At 43.2% G+C, this 15,460-nt stretch overlaps 1 protein-coding gene across 3 annotated transcripts in view; it reads right to left on the bottom strand.

The window, feature by feature from the left end:
• Window positions 1-13,923, bottom strand: part of TEK (TEK receptor tyrosine kinase) — a 109,266-nt gene extending 95,343 nt beyond the window's left edge. For all 3 annotated transcript variants that reach the window (XM_047830123.1, XM_047830122.1, XM_047830120.1), the window contains exons 1-2: window positions 13,906-13,923; window positions 12,272-12,672 (exon numbers count right to left, since the gene is read on the bottom strand). In XM_047830123.1, the coding sequence (XP_047686079.1) occupies window positions 12,272-12,323 (52 nt within the window). In that variant the 5' untranslated portion in view covers window positions 12,324-12,672; window positions 13,906-13,923. The remainder of the gene's footprint in view (window positions 1-12,271; window positions 12,673-13,905) is intronic.
• Between the last annotated feature and the right edge of the window lie 1,537 nt (window positions 13,924-15,460).

The following is a 15,460-nucleotide window of genomic DNA, read 5'->3' on the forward strand; positions in this document are numbered from 1 at the left end:
CATTGAATGCCTCCAGTTTCCTTTTCCTCCACCCACTTACCCCGTTGATACAGGTGTTCCCAGAACCAGTCTTCTGTCCTCTTCTTGGACAATCTCATTCCCTCACACAGCTTCACTCTACATCCTAATGACTCCAGGAAGGGTCTCTCTGGTCTGTCCCTGCCCACTCAGCCTAACTCAAACCAAATTACCGTCTTCCCAACTCATCTTCCTGGCTCTATCCCCTGCTACCTCCTTCAGTGGGCCCTGGAGCATAGCCACATAAAACTGCCACACAACATATTCCCCATTTTCATGCTTTTTCCTCTGCCTGGAATGCTCTACTTCTCACTTCCACTCCTGATTTTCCACAAAGTGTAATCCTATCCATCCATCTCAGATGTCACCCGCATGATGAGACCCCTGTTCTCTTCCAGGATTACTCCCTCCATTTTCCATGCTCCCAACATCTGCCTCCCATAAAGCAGAACTTTTCACCGAGCATATCACAAGCCAGTTGACGTCATGTGCCTCTCTTAGTCATCTTTCTAACTGCAATGCCTAGCAGATTCCCAGGACACAGAAAGGGCTCCGTAAATGTTAGCTTGAATGAGTGAGTATAACGGACTTACCCGTTCTTCTACTGGCTCACTATGCCTGCTGGTCTGCCGGCTGACTTGTGGGCCTATTTTGAGGGATGCCCCAGTTATGTCCAAGGGGTAAATTAGATCTTGTCTATGATTTAATAACAAATGCCCATTTTCCAGGTTTACTGGAAAAAGCAAGATTAGAGTCTTAGATAATCCTTTGACACAGGCTGATCACTGTAAGACTCTTTCACTTGGTTCATCTCACTGGGATAGTATTCATTACATGCCAAATTACTTTTCTATTTTCTTTTTGGACACAGAGTTCTAAAGAGGATTAGCTAACTAATTCAGTTAGAGCAGTATCTCCCAAAGTGCATTAATTTATGTACCACAGGCATGATCTTTGCTGAATATACATGCTGCTTGTACAATTATTCTATTAACCATTCTCTTTAGCTCATTTTTTTCTAAGCCTCATATTAAGAATATTCATTAAATCACCTGATTGATATGATAGATATATACACACATATATTTACACTTAGATACAAAAATAGATAATTTAAAATATGCTTCCAGGAAGCACATACAATCATCTTTTTCAGGCCAGCAGTAATATATAGAGCACACGTAGGGAAGCACTAGGTTGGAACATTTAATCCAACGCAAACCCATTTATTAAAGCATTTCTTGGGGCACCTGGGTGGCTCAGTTGGTTGAACATCTGACTTCGGCTTATGTCATGACATCACAGTTCATGAGTCGAAGTCCCACACTGAGCTTGCTGCTGTCAGCACAAAGCCCACTTTGGATCCTCTGTTCCCCTCTCTCTGCCCCTCCCCAACTTGTGCTCTCTCAAAAATAAACATACAAATAAATAAAGCCTTTCTCTGCCAGCCACAATACTACGTCTGGTGCTGGGAATATTGAAATGCCAACCACAGCTCACTAGTGGGTGACACCAACAAACGAACTGTTCATTGTCATCTACTGTTCTAAGTATGAGGACAGAGGCAAGCATAGGGGTGCCCGTATGTGACACTTCTTGGGCACCAATGCAAATCCACCCCACTCCACCTGCAGCAGCCACTTTAGGCAGGTGTCAAAGTAGCTCACCCAGTGCCCAGGCAAGTACATGTCTTTTCCTTTCCTGGGACTTTCTCCAGCACAACAGTACAAGATACCAGCAGTAACCCACTAGTTTCTTTTATCTACATAACCCTGAACAGAGGAAGGAGGATAGCAATGGATGAATGCCTCTCTTTTTCTTTGTGGGTAAACAGTTCTGAGTCTCATTGTATAAGGCTCCTCAGGATATCTGGGGTACCAGGCATCCATAGCAGTGACCAGCATATAACACTTCCTAGTACTGTTCTGCTTCCCTAGTCCCTCACTCCTGCTCCCAAGATCACTTCCCGAATAATCTACCTACGCATATGCCTTTACTTCAGGCCACGTTTTTAGTAGAAGCCCAGGTGAAGGCAGGGCCCAAACCCACGCAAGAAGTTTAAGGAAGACTTCTCGGAAGAGCTGGGACCTGAGATAAACCTTGAAGCATGAATAAGTCACATGAAAAAGGGGATGGGAAGAGAGCATTCCGGGCAGAAGACACAACATACACAAAGGCACACGGAGGCTTCAAGAGTGTATGTTTAGAAACTGCAGAGCCTGGTATGGCTGAAATACCCCTCTAATGTGACACAAGGGACTGAGAATCGCAAGAGCCTTGCGAAGCAGGTAAAGACTGGTTTCTGAAACAGTGCCGACCACAACCAACGGCTACGACACCGTGCCCTTTGGATCTGAAGTGGTAGCAATGAGTAGTAACGCAGGTGGGTGTTTGAATCAACCCCCACTGATTAGAAAGTGCTTTCCGGGGGCACCTGGGTGGCGCAGTCGGTTAAGCGTCCGACTTCAGCCAGGTCACGATCTCGCGGTCCGTGAGTTCGAGCCCCGCGTCAGGCTCTGGGCTGATGGCTCAGAGCCTGGAGCCTGTTTCTGATTCTGTGTCTCCCTCTCTCTCTGCCCCTCCCCTGTTCATGCTCTGTCTCTCTGTCCCAAAAATAAATAAACGTTGAAAAAAAAAATTAAAAAAAAAAAAAAAAAAGAAAGTGCTTTCCGGATGTGAGAGGTACTGGACATAAAGAGGAATTCAGAGTAAGAACAGGAGTAATTGGGGCAAAGATGGTGGTGAAACGGGAGGAGAGCTGCTGCCACACACACATACTCTCTCTCTCTCGCTCCAGGATGGGTCCAAAAATCCGATAATGAGCTTAGTCAAAAATGAGACAACTTCCATTTGGAACTAACAATTCCACAGTAAATTGTCAAGAACTAGGAATTAGGCTTGGGATCAGTGCAGTGGGGACCTATAAATGACAAATCATCCTAGAGCCTCTGTTCAGTCAAGACAAGAGAAAAGAAGGAATCGGGAGCTGGCAGGAGAAAAGCTGGAAGAACTGTCTTGCTACCTAGGAGATCCACTGGAAGGAGTTCTCCTACCTGACACTCCAGATATTTAGCAAAAAAAAAAAAAAAAAAATCAAGAAACCACTCCTTTCACTCCTTTCTCTGAGACAAGGCCAAGCTACGAAGGGTACTAATGCTGACTTTCACCAAGTGAAGCAGAGACCTCCATCTGGCATAGAATACGGGTTGCCTGCCCTCAAGGGTGAAGATGTGCCTTGCAAAGACCAGCATAAAGCAACCTAAGAGTCTCCAGCTTTGTTTATAAGCAAACAATTAACAGCGTTTGATTTTTTTGAGTGCTTGTCATGTACCAACACTGTACTAAGTACTTTGAAGTAATGTTTCTTTTAAAATCTTTCCTAAAACCACACGACTAAGTACTGTCATCAGCCTCCTTTTCCAGGAACCAGCCTGCGGTGACCATGAAACACTAGTTAGAAGACCACACAGTGAAGAGTTTAAAAGAACTCATAACTGGGCTTCAGGTCATTCTCAGTTTAACTCTTGCCTCTATCACTTCCTACTGAAACCATGGCATCACTCAGGACGATTCACTTTCAAAAGACAGAAACCAACTCAAAATTGTGGAAGCAAATAAACGTAACTGGATCCCATACTTGGAAGGTACAGGAGTGGATTTCTAAAAACCACTGCACTCAGCGCTCCGATAATATGGAGAGCCTGTCATGGTTCCAGGTTCTCTGTGCTACTGTCCTCATTCTCTCCTTCCAAAGACTAGCTTCCTTCAAGTACCCAGGGCAGCTGGTAGCTCTGGGTGCCCAGTGTCCTCACCAAAGAGAGAAAATGTTTTCTCATCGATTCCCCAAGCCAGAGTCTACCTGGCCCTGTTGGGTCATGCATCCTCCATCTGAACCAATGGTTGTGGTCAGATGAATGGCGCACTCTGCCGTCACTGGCAGTCCCATCAGGGTCACATGGAGGGAAATCATAGCAGCTCTTAACACATAGGGATGCTAGGCATTCCAAACTAATGGATGTCTACTACGTTTTAACCTTGGGCAAGTCACTTTTGGAGCCTCAGTTCCACCATCTATTTAAAAAAAAACGAATAATATCTATTGTGCACAGTTGTCATGAGTTATTAAAAATCATATGAAACACTTGGCACATAGAAACATTCAAGCTACGGTAGTCATTTTTGTTATCTGGTACTATTATTGTTTTGTGGTTGTTTTTGACACAGGGATCAGAATTTGAAGCCCATCCCAGATTCCCAGATGTCTAAAGCAGCCCTGTCCCCAGGGCGGAGTCCCCTTTGGCTCTGCAGCCAGACGCCTTGCACAACCCAGGCCCTGTGTGCCAAGGTTAAGCTGGTTCACCATCTGACGGCCGCAGAGCAGTGAGTGCCTCCCCAGCCCCAGCAATGTCAATACTGCCTTCCTGACTCCGCCTATTGTATCTGGAGAAAAGTGGCCGAGCATTGTCTTCCAGCACTCCCCCCAGGAAGCATGATATCACCCTCTAACAAAAGCGGGAAAGCTGACAGATCTGCTCAGATGGGTGTGACCACCACATACACCTCACTGGTCAAGCCCCGAGCAAGGGCTGTGGCAAGCAGAAAGTGAACAGCAGCCGCCCACAATGTCCCTCATCTGGCTGCCTGACAGGCTCCCTGTCACATCCATACCATGTTAGACAGGGAACCAACCAGGCAGAAGGAATGCGCTCCCTCCCATCATCGGATGTATTGAAAAGAGTCAGGACTCTTTCCATCTGGCAGACCCACATCCCCACACCTGCCCCTGCAGCCGGGGGAAACGAACATGAAGAGAAGGACGGTCTGATTCCCGAAGGGACAAGAAGAGTGGGGGGCAGGGTGCAGAGGAAAGCAGGCATGGCTCAATCTAAAAAACATTCCCCACGTGTGCTGTGAGTTAAGGAATGGTCTGGCCAGACCGGTGGGAATTGGGTTATCAGTTTGAAATTCCAGAAATAAGGGAGGCAACTTTAGACATTCCCTTTCCTGAAGGCTGGGAGTGATGCCAAATGATCCTCTGACATCCCTTCCAGTCCTGGTCCACACTGTTAGGAGTGCGGCTGGCTCCCTGTGAAACCACACACCTGTAACCTGGTGCCACCACGCCAAACCCAGACGCTGTCAGTCTGCTGCCCCAATCCTTCTCCCCTCTTTTTATTTTTTTAATAGCAACTGTTTTATTATCTCTCTCTCTCTCTTTTTTTTTTAATGTTTTTATTTATTTTTGAGACAGAGAGAGACAGAGCATGAATGGGGGAGGTTCAGAGAGAGGGGGAGACACAGAATCCGAAGAAGGCTCCAGGCTCTGAGCTGTCAGCACAGAGCCCGACACGGGGCTCGAACTCACGGACTGTGAGATCGTGACCTGAGCCGAAGTCGGACGCTTAACCGACTGAGCCACCCAGGCGCCCCTCTTTTTTTTTTGAGAGAGAGCGCAAGTGAGCAAGGAGTAGAAAAAGAGAGCAAGAGAGAGAAGCAGGGCTCACTTGAAGCGGGGCTTGAACCCCCAAACCATGAGATCATGACCTGAGCTGAAATCAGATGCTTAACTGAGCCACCTAGTCGCCCTTCCTCTCCTCTTTTTAAAACTTTCTTCTTCCTTAGCTACCACAACACCAATTCTCTAAAATTCCAGGAAAGAAATCTAATTGGATTTGCTTTTCCTACCAATTCCCTGATTGCTGCCCCCACTTGCTACTTTCTCCTTTTTGTCCCTTCACTTTATCTTCATATACGTCCATGCCCATGGCTTCACTTCCCATGAATCAAGGGCGTTTGTCTCAAGCCCTTGCCCAGTCTCCTTCATCTGAACTTCACACTCAGAGACCCAAATTTTGCTAAATATTTTCCCTTTACATGGAACTTCAAAATCAACACATACAAAATCATTATTTGCTCCATCTCAGCCCATCTCCAACCAGTTCCTCCTGCCATGTTTCCCAGCACAGTGAATGGCAGCACCACTACCCAAACCAGAACAGTGGAACTATACTTATTCTCCCCCATTTCTCTCAATCTCCCAAATGCAATCAATCACCAAGCCTTACAGTTTCATCTCCTCAATACTCTCAACCCCCCTGTCCATCCAGGCCTTTCTTCCTGGAGTGTTGAAAAGCCACACTAGTTCAGGCCTACAGGCTCTGCCAGGTCAACCCATCTTCCATACTATTATCACAGTAATTTTTCCAAGATAGACATCAACTATGATAGAACAAACACCATACTAAATTTCAACATGTACAGAATGAGGTACAAGTTACTTAAAATGCCCTACAAGGCCCTTCCTGATCTGACCCCAAACTTAATTCTCCATTTCCACCCTACATTCCAGCCTTACTCAACTTTCTTGACCTTTACCTGCTATTTCAGACCCCCTGCTCTCTCTAATGGGAAGTTCTTTCTTCCCTTTTCTTTTTTATCTTCTTAGTTTTCCAATCATTTGATAACGAGCAATTCCTAACTACAAGTGGCAATAATTGGCAATAGTCACAACTATTTAGGGAGTTCTTGCAAAGTGAGGAACATCTAAGCTACAGACTCATTTCAAATATTATTAAGTTTATTTATACTAAATTTAGCAACTAATGAAGTCGATATTCTATGTTTTTAGACATTTATGCATAACTTAGATTTTAAAGTTTCATTTTTTATTAGTGGAGCCAAAAACAGTTTTTATAGCTCTTGAAAAGCTAGATTTTATATATATCCCTATGATAACATTTATCACATCATCATATAATTCATGTGCCTATATTCTTCTTTCCTTCTAAACTGTGAATTTAGCAAGGGGGAAAAATGACTCATCCTTTTTTGCATTCCTGGAATCCAGTACAGGACTTGGCTTTGTGAGTAAATCCTCAATAGGTCTTCATTGACTGAAATGATAGCTGAGTAAAGGAATGAAAAAATGAATAAACAAAAGGCAGCCAACAATTCAAATGTCTATTGAAAAAAGTATACATACCTTTTGGGTAATATTCAACAATCAAACAATACCTTGTATAAGGTAAAGGCCTAGTTAAAGCCACTTTCATGAGTGTATTTTTATGTTTCACACACATTAAATGTGTGAACATTAAATGCAACACACTATAAAGAATAAAAAAGAAGTATTATCTGTTGTTAAAGATGTTAAAGGCTAATGGAGCTAAATCTATGTGCCCAAAGCTCAAGACACAGCCTCTATGAGAAGGGAACTCAGAATTAAGGGAAGGAGATCATGAGGAAGAGCTGACCCAGGCAAGTTGAGTTCAATTTTGTTTGCAGAGAAGGCATGGAGGATGTCATTCCCAAATGGATGGAACAGCATGAACAAGAGCCATGAGGGAAAAAAATGTGTAGACTGTAAATATGGGCCTGATGGAAGGAAAAGGGCCAAGAGCAGGGATGAAGGGGTAGGTGAAGGGAAGCACTGAGATAGTAGCCCAAGTGGGGAGAGACAAGCATAAAATTTGAGGAATTAAGTTATTTTAAAAAAGAAACTTTTTAATGTTTACTCATTTTTGAGAGAGACAGAGAGAAAGAGAGACAGAGAGCAAGTAGGAAAGGGGCAGAGAGAGAGAGAGAGAGAGAGAGAGACGCAGAATCCTAAGCAGGTTCCAGGCTCTGAGCTGTCAACACAGAGCCCAACATGGGGCTCAAACTCAAGAATTGCGAGATCATGACCTGAGCTGAAGTCGGCACTTAACCGACTGAGCCACCCAGGTGACCCTATGTTGAGTTATTTCAGAAAGAGACTGCTTACATGAGCAGTGACTCCCTTACATGCTAGAAAAGATTAAACCAGTCTGGAACTAGCACAGAGGTCCTCAGAGAAATACTCCCCTTTTTTATTACACTAGCTTCATTTATTTAGAAAGTTCTTACCGGCTAAGCTCTCTTCTTGCATTATCACACTTGATCCTCATAACTACTCTGGGAAATACGTATTCTCATCCATAAGAGATGAGAAAATGGTGTCTTTGAGAAATCAAGTAACTTTCCCACTGTCATCCAATTTGAGCTTAAGCCCAGGTCTGTGGCTTCACAATTCATACTCAACTCTTTCTCCTGCCTTCTTGATTAGATCCACCTCAGTCCCATAAAGGAGTGTCTTTGGAAGAGCCAAGATAGCACATGTGCAGGTACACTTTTTTCTCTCACAAGTCATGTGGATTGAGTTGAAATTCGGGAAACACACTGTTTGGTTTCAAAGGTGTTGGTGGCTTTTCTGAACTCACAGAGAAATAGTAAAATGGAAGAAATGTGAAAGACAAGTATAGTAACCATCAGACTCCACATCCTTCTGATGTTCCTGATAGATACCACCCAACCTATGCCTGAACACTCTCCAGTGTGGGAGTTCACTCTTCATGGGGATGGTGATCCAATTTTTAGAAGGTTTCCATCAATAAAGCCTAACTCTCTTCACCCCTCTATCCTAGATCTGGCAAAATACACTACCTATGGGGTCTTGTACATGGAAACCCTTAAAAATGCTGATCTTAGTCTCTTTTCCCTGGCTAAATAGTCCCATATAAAATGGTTTCTAAAGCACTTACCTTCCTGCTTGTCCACTATGTTTACTGCCAAATTTCTCAATGTCTTCAGTGTTTAATGGGTATTCTTTGAGCAGTACAGTGATTACCATTTCTAATTTGGACCTTATATATCTACTAAAGTGAACTGTTGCAGCTTATAAATTACCTTTTCAGCAAGCAGAGCACATGTTGGCATCTATGAATTTTGCGTATCACCAAAACGTGTTATTCACTAGGAATTTGAATAAACAGGGGCGCTTAGGTGGCTCAGCTGGTTAAGCATCTGACTCAGTATCAGCTTAAGTGATGATATCAAGGTACTTGAGTCTGAGCCCCACACCAGACTCCGTGCTGACAGGGCAGAGCCTGCTTGGAATTCTCTCTCTGCCTCTCTCTCTCTCTCTCTCTCTCTCTCTCTCTCTCTGCCCCTCCCCCACTCGCTTTCTCTGTCTCAAAATAATTAACTTAAAAATTTTTTTTAATTAAAAAAAAAGAAAACTCAACAAACCAAGTCTCTCTCACACTGAACATACATACATCCATTTATTGAAACCAAACTCAAGACTTCACATTCGTCTATTTTAAAGGGCTGTCTCTTGACAGCCTAGAGAAATCATTTGAATCCAGGTTCTATGCTCTGACTGATAAGCCATCTACAGGGAATAAGCAGGTTACACAATTACATACCTATCTTTTTAGGAGTAGTCAAATAGATAACGTCAGAAAAATTTGGAGCCCACCCATATGAATCTCCCAGAGGACATAGCATAGTCCTCTGAAATGGCCTTGGAAGCGTTCTTCCCTCCTGGAGGGATGTCTTAGAAGAGTTGGAGCTCTTGCAGGAAGCTCTCCCAGCATAGAGCTGAAAGGGAAATGCTGACATTTCCAACAGAGACAATGCTTAGGAGGGAGCATCTGTGAAGAGCGCAAAACTCCTCCCTGTGCGAATAATTCCCAGGTGTGTCTCTGGTCCCAGCTACTAGACCTCCACCCTTGATTACTCACACTTAATATAGCCTTCCAAGACCAGCCCTAATGAGAAGGTTCCCTCTGGGACCACTTCCCTGACCTTATAACCGAATTTCCACTGTCATTCCAGATAAGACATCTACTATCTGTGAACCCAGGTTGTTACTTAAAATGTCAAAGGAAACAACAAAGAGATATGAAGGCATACTACTAGAGACTTCCCAGTGGGTCGGCGTTGATCATATAGGACATACTATGATAAAGCAGAAAGAGTAATTTGTTGTATTTTGTATTGCTATATACACAACTCTTTAGAGAGAACAGCCTAGTTTGGTGAGGACGGGAGAGTGGGGAAAAGCTAGTATGTTTATTATAACTTGTTTGTAAGCTGAAATTGGCCATGATTCTCAATGGGGAGGGGAATGTACCAGAATCTAGGTAGGTTGGGGAAGTCTTCTGAAAATTATATACCTCTTCCAAACCTCTTATGGATATCTGCCACCCAGAGCCACCTTCACTGAGGCAAATGTGACATATTTTTTCAGTCTTATTTGTTACAAAAAAAAAAAAAAATCAGAAACAACCCATTGGAATAGAGAGAAAAAACCATAAACCATAAGTCCCTTGTTCCATTACTATGGTCTACCAGGGGAGTTTGGTGCAAAGAATGGGCTCCTATGCTTGTAGATATAATCATGCTGGATTCTTGTCGCAATTACCAAGCTTTGTGTGTTCATGTCCATGGAGAGTTATACTGGGAAGGGAACTTAGGATTCCAATACAACAGACCTACCCCAGAAATCAACCTTGCTAGTGTCACCTTTCCTTTTCAATAGGAGGATGAAATCCCTCTCCTTGGGCCTCTCCCTGTTGAAGTCAGGGCTATGTTTCCAGGTAACTAAGGTCTAGACAGGGAGCAACTGTTTCAACCACATAATTTTTTGGTCTGATTTTATGACAGCTCTTCTAAGCCTAGACTACAAAGTGCCATGACACAGTCACTTTGAGGGGCAAAAAGTGAATTAAAACTGTGTGTGTGTTGGCATGTGTGCACACGTAGGTGATTTAACTTATAAAATAGCTCAGACCAATGATAGACCCTGGGCTTTGCGTTACTAGAATCCCTGGTGTAGAATTAGTTCCAGATTTCATGTTACTCATAAGTATGTCACACAGAAAAAAAGCCAAACAAAAATGGAATCATGATAATTCTTTCATTTAAAGGTGCATATAACAGGAGAAATTAACACTTCTATGTTAATATAATTTCTACATAAATAGTGAAAGCATCTCAGCAACTGACATTACACGTTCTTAGTCTCAAAATATGATTAAATCCTCAATATAACTGGATGTTGAAAGTGATCTGAAATGCTATAAACAAGTTACATGCAATTCTTTTCTCTTGTTGGATTAATTTTTTGAATATTTAATAATTTCCAAACATATAGAAAAGTATGAAAATAATGTAGCACAAACTTATGTGTATGTTCAGATCAAATTCTAATAATATAATATAGTCTGCAACATTCAATTCAGTATGTTTGTCCAATTCCATTTCCAGTATCATTTCTATCTTCATTACAATAATTAGAATGTTTTCAAACTAAAAGGGAGAAACCTAAGGCAATTAGAGTTGTGATTTGTACTTCATGTTTGGATACCACTTTCAGACAGCGTCCCTCAGGGTGGGTAAGCATCAGAGGCATGCCACTGTGTGGAGAATCTGGGCAACACACACACCAGATCTAAAAACATGCAAGCCAACCATTCCTTAGCCCTCCAACAGGCTTTGGTCTTCTCCTGTGCCCGGTAATCTGGATAAGTGCCCCAACTTTCATTTCACTGGGCCAATAAAGACTTTATAAATTACTACATGCCAAGTATTTTTTTTAAAGAAACAGAAAATAATTATATAGCCATGTCCCAAGGTCTAATAAAAACCCAAAAAGCCTAGAATTTGATTGCTTTAACTAAAATAGGATGTGGCTAGGGCCCCTGGGTGGCTCAGTCAGTTAAGCATCTGGCTTTGGCTCAGGTCATGATCTGGTAGTTCAAGGGTTTGCGCCCACATAGGGCTCTGTACTGACAGCTCAGACCCTGGAGCCTGATTCGGATTCTGTGACTCCCTCTCCTCTGTCCCTCCCCTACTAGTGCATGCTCTCGTGCGTGCTCTCTCTCTCTCTCTCTCAAAAATAAATAAATATTTTTTAAAAATTTGTAATAGGATGTGGATATGACATCTTTATAGAAAAGCATCTTTGTTCTCCTTTAAAAATGACAATCTGTACATTGCCTTAAGTGGGTCCCCATAATTGTCTGCATGAATTTCATTTTTTAAAAATTATGCAAGATTTTTTTTGAAGCAGGTAAAACTGGGTTTGTTTTTTTTTTAATAAGGTAACAATCCCAAATGAGGAAGAGTAAAATAATGTGCCATAGTAAGTGATTCTCCACAAATAAAGTGACCTGATCAGTTCTCATAGGGTCTGTGGCAACATAGGGGGCAAATAAGCGGAAGGGAAACTCTCGAAAAACTCAGTTCCAAGCCACAAAGACATTGCATTTTAATCCTCACATCTATTAAATGGAAAGTCCTAGAGAAACAGTGCCTATAACACAGCTGCCCTTTGTTAACCAGAACTAAATACTGGTGAGAAAGCCCAGAATCATTAACTGTTAAAGAAAGAAAAAAGAAAAAAACCTTAAAAATTAAATTAAAAAAAGGCAACAAAGCCAAACCTTACCAGAAAGGAGCAAGCTGACTCCATAGAGAACTAAGCCAGCTAAAGAGTCCATGCTTCCCCAAATCTCTCCATCCAGTTTCCGCAGATGTGCATGAGGTCCCAAGGATCCTTTCAGACACCAAGAGGTTTGTGACTTTCCATTCGCATGTTCTACTGGGTCCTGTTTACAAGTCAGAGGCAAGAAGGAACAGCACAGAAGCAGGCTGTAACAGTCTCATTTCTGTCTGAGCACAGGGAGTTTTAAGTTCCTTTTTCCTGTTTCCTTTGTAGATTAGGATGGGAAAGTCTGTATCTTAAAGGCGTTTGGTATCAGCAGGGCTGGGGGCACTGAAAGCCCTATCCATCTTGCAATTCATCAAAACACTTCTCTATTGCTGTTGCTTCTGCCGCTGCTTTTGCTGCTGTTGTGGGGATAGAGGAATTTTTGTTGGAAGTGTGGGTCCTGGTCAGCGTTTTCAGAAACAATAGGGGTATCCTCTCTTAGGCGGGAAACAGAATAACAGCCCTCCACCTATGTGTGGTATGCGATGATCACCAGCCCTTCTCAGCCTCCAACAGCTCTCCCGGGTCCACCTGGGATCCCTGACAGAAGGGGCTTCTGGGTGTGGGGCGGAATTTTTGCTTTTGTTTTCTCATTTTAACCCACATGGGTTGAATTGGGAAAGGAAGGTTTCCGTGATGAGAGAACACAACCCGAAAGGCAATTAATTTGGATAATTACCGGTGAGGTCAATGTGCAATGCAGCCACGGAGACCAGAGTCCAGAATTGTTAGCCTGTTTTCTTTCACACACATGGTTTATTTCTTGGCCAAGAGCCCAAACATATCCATGCTACTGGCTATAGCTTTAATTTTTGCTAACAATTCATCTGAAGGTGATCTCATTTCTTAAAGAACTTGGCCTAGAAGGATTTTGGTAATGAAACGGATTTCATGGTTCTTGGCCAACAGTGTTTCAGAAGCAAATTATATACAAAACCTTAAAAATAACTGGTGTCAAAACCAAATGTAAGGGATTTGATTTGGGATCAAAAGAGCATTCCTAAGAGCAGAGAGAATACATAGGCCAAAAGAAAAAGAGCTTTTGGAGTAACCCTATCTAAAATGAGATCAGAGATCCTAAATTTATCCAGAAGATAGTTTCTCCATAACACAAACTATGACTTCAGAACCGGGTGTCATTGTTTTTGTTCACCCTGCCTTCATGCCCTAGGAAAGACCCGTCCGCTCCTGCTTTCACTGCTCACCATAGGAAAACAGAGATGCTGCTGGCTTTGCCGCATTTCTCTCCCAGGTTTTACCACATCAGTGACAACTCCAGGACCAATGGATGTTTCCAGCTGGGGCAGTAAAGTGCAGGCTTTTTTTTTTTTTTTTTTTAGGTTTATTTATTTTGACAGAGCAGGGGAGGAGCACAGAAAGAGAGAGAGAGAGAGAGAGAGAGAGAGAGAGAGAGAGAGAGAGAATTCTAAGCAGGCCCCACGCTCTCAACTCAGAGCCCGATGTGAAGCTCGAACCCACAAACCGTGACATCACGACCTGAGCCAAAATCAAGAGCCAGAAGCCTAATCAACGGAGCCACCCATGCACACTGCACAGGCAGTTTTCAAGCAGACCTGGGTTCAGATACTTACTCCACCGCATGTTTACTTCATCTCTTTGATTGTCAGTTTCAACAGCTGTTACAACAGCACTAATATCTCCAACCTGGGGATTTTAGAGAGGATTAAATGAGGCTGGCATGATGCCTATTCACCGAAGGCTTTCATTAAATGTTAATATATTCATTTCCTTAGTCTTTCCCTTCAGGCTCTGATTTTGGTCCCAAGGGATTCCTCCCAAAAGCCATTCTCTCATCTTATGAAATGGCTTTGAGTTTGGTTTTGCAAGGAACCAGGCTGGGAGTGGGGGATTCTGAGCTCTACTCCCAGCTCTGTTCTTCCTGTGAGGCCTTGGACTAGTCATTTCCCATCTGTAGGCCTCAGTTTCCTCAACTGTAAAATAAAGGGTTTATACTGGATGTGACTAACTTCCCTCCAATTGTAACAGCTTGCAAGTCCAAATGACTAAGCTGTCCCTGACAGCATGTCCTCCTAGGTTCCCAGGTCCTCTCCTCTGGGCTGTTCAGAGCAGATGCTAGCTTTGTGTCTGTGTCACTGCAGAACCTGAGAGGGTCACAAACGTGCTCTATTTTGAGAACGTGGTGGCTGAAACTTTGTGAGGTCCTATGGCCCCGGGCCATACGGAGCAGACTTGGAAAGCCTTGGAAATAAACAAATTCCAGGGCACCTGTCTCCTCAGCCACAGCTTCCTTTGTTTGTGCTTGATGGCCACACAAGGAAGTCATTGCTCACATTCCCTCCTGTTGGCTACTTCGTGTGGGACAAAGATGCTTCTACCTTCCTTTTCTGAGCTGCTTCCCTCTGTTATGCAGAAAAGCACCTCACTTTCATTCGTCCCCCATTCTCCAGAAAGATCTACTCTTCCCGTGAATTGTTAATCAAGTTCTCTGTCCTTCCTTTCTTCAGAATGGGTGACTCGGTTTCATCCTGTGCTCTGTAACCCAGAAATGTTGTTCATGTTAGAAAAGGCAGTGTTGCTCCATTATGCAAAAAGAGCTATGTAGTTTAATCTCATCTTGCATGCAGTCCTTTCTCGTGCTATCCAGAGTATTGAGTCCATTTAATAAATAACTGCTAAATTTCCCTAGCCTATGATTGTATAGCTAGGCAAAAGGCTGAGCAACTTCTCTCTGGGATATCTGAATCATTAGCATGTAAATTCCAGGTGTAAAGTGAAGATTACTGTGGACAAACCTGGCCAAACATTCTCTGCTCCAACTTTCTGCCCTGTGGATATTAGAACATGAAGAACCAATCAAGGAACAATAATACAAGGTTCACCACACACTGTGGGGCCGATAGGTCAGCAGAGCTGACTGGCAACACTTTGGGAAGTTGCAAAACTGGATGGCATGCCAGAATTTCCAAGGGAAGGGAGAGGCCACTTCCACGTCTGGACAGGACTCTCCCCAGTACATAACGTATTAAGGAAATACCACATATTTGGACAAGCCACAACCCTTCTCTAGAAAGCTGGCTATGGCCATCATAATGGCATCTCCATTCCCTGAAGATGTTGGGGGCCAGCTGGATCAGCTCTCCACCCGTAGCAGCTTAGCTGGACAGG

Source organism: Prionailurus viverrinus, chromosome D4 (genome assembly GCF_022837055.1).
Source record: "Prionailurus viverrinus isolate Anna chromosome D4, UM_Priviv_1.0, whole genome shotgun sequence".
In the NCBI taxonomy this organism is placed as follows: Eukaryota; Metazoa; Chordata; class Mammalia; order Carnivora; family Felidae; genus Prionailurus; species Prionailurus viverrinus.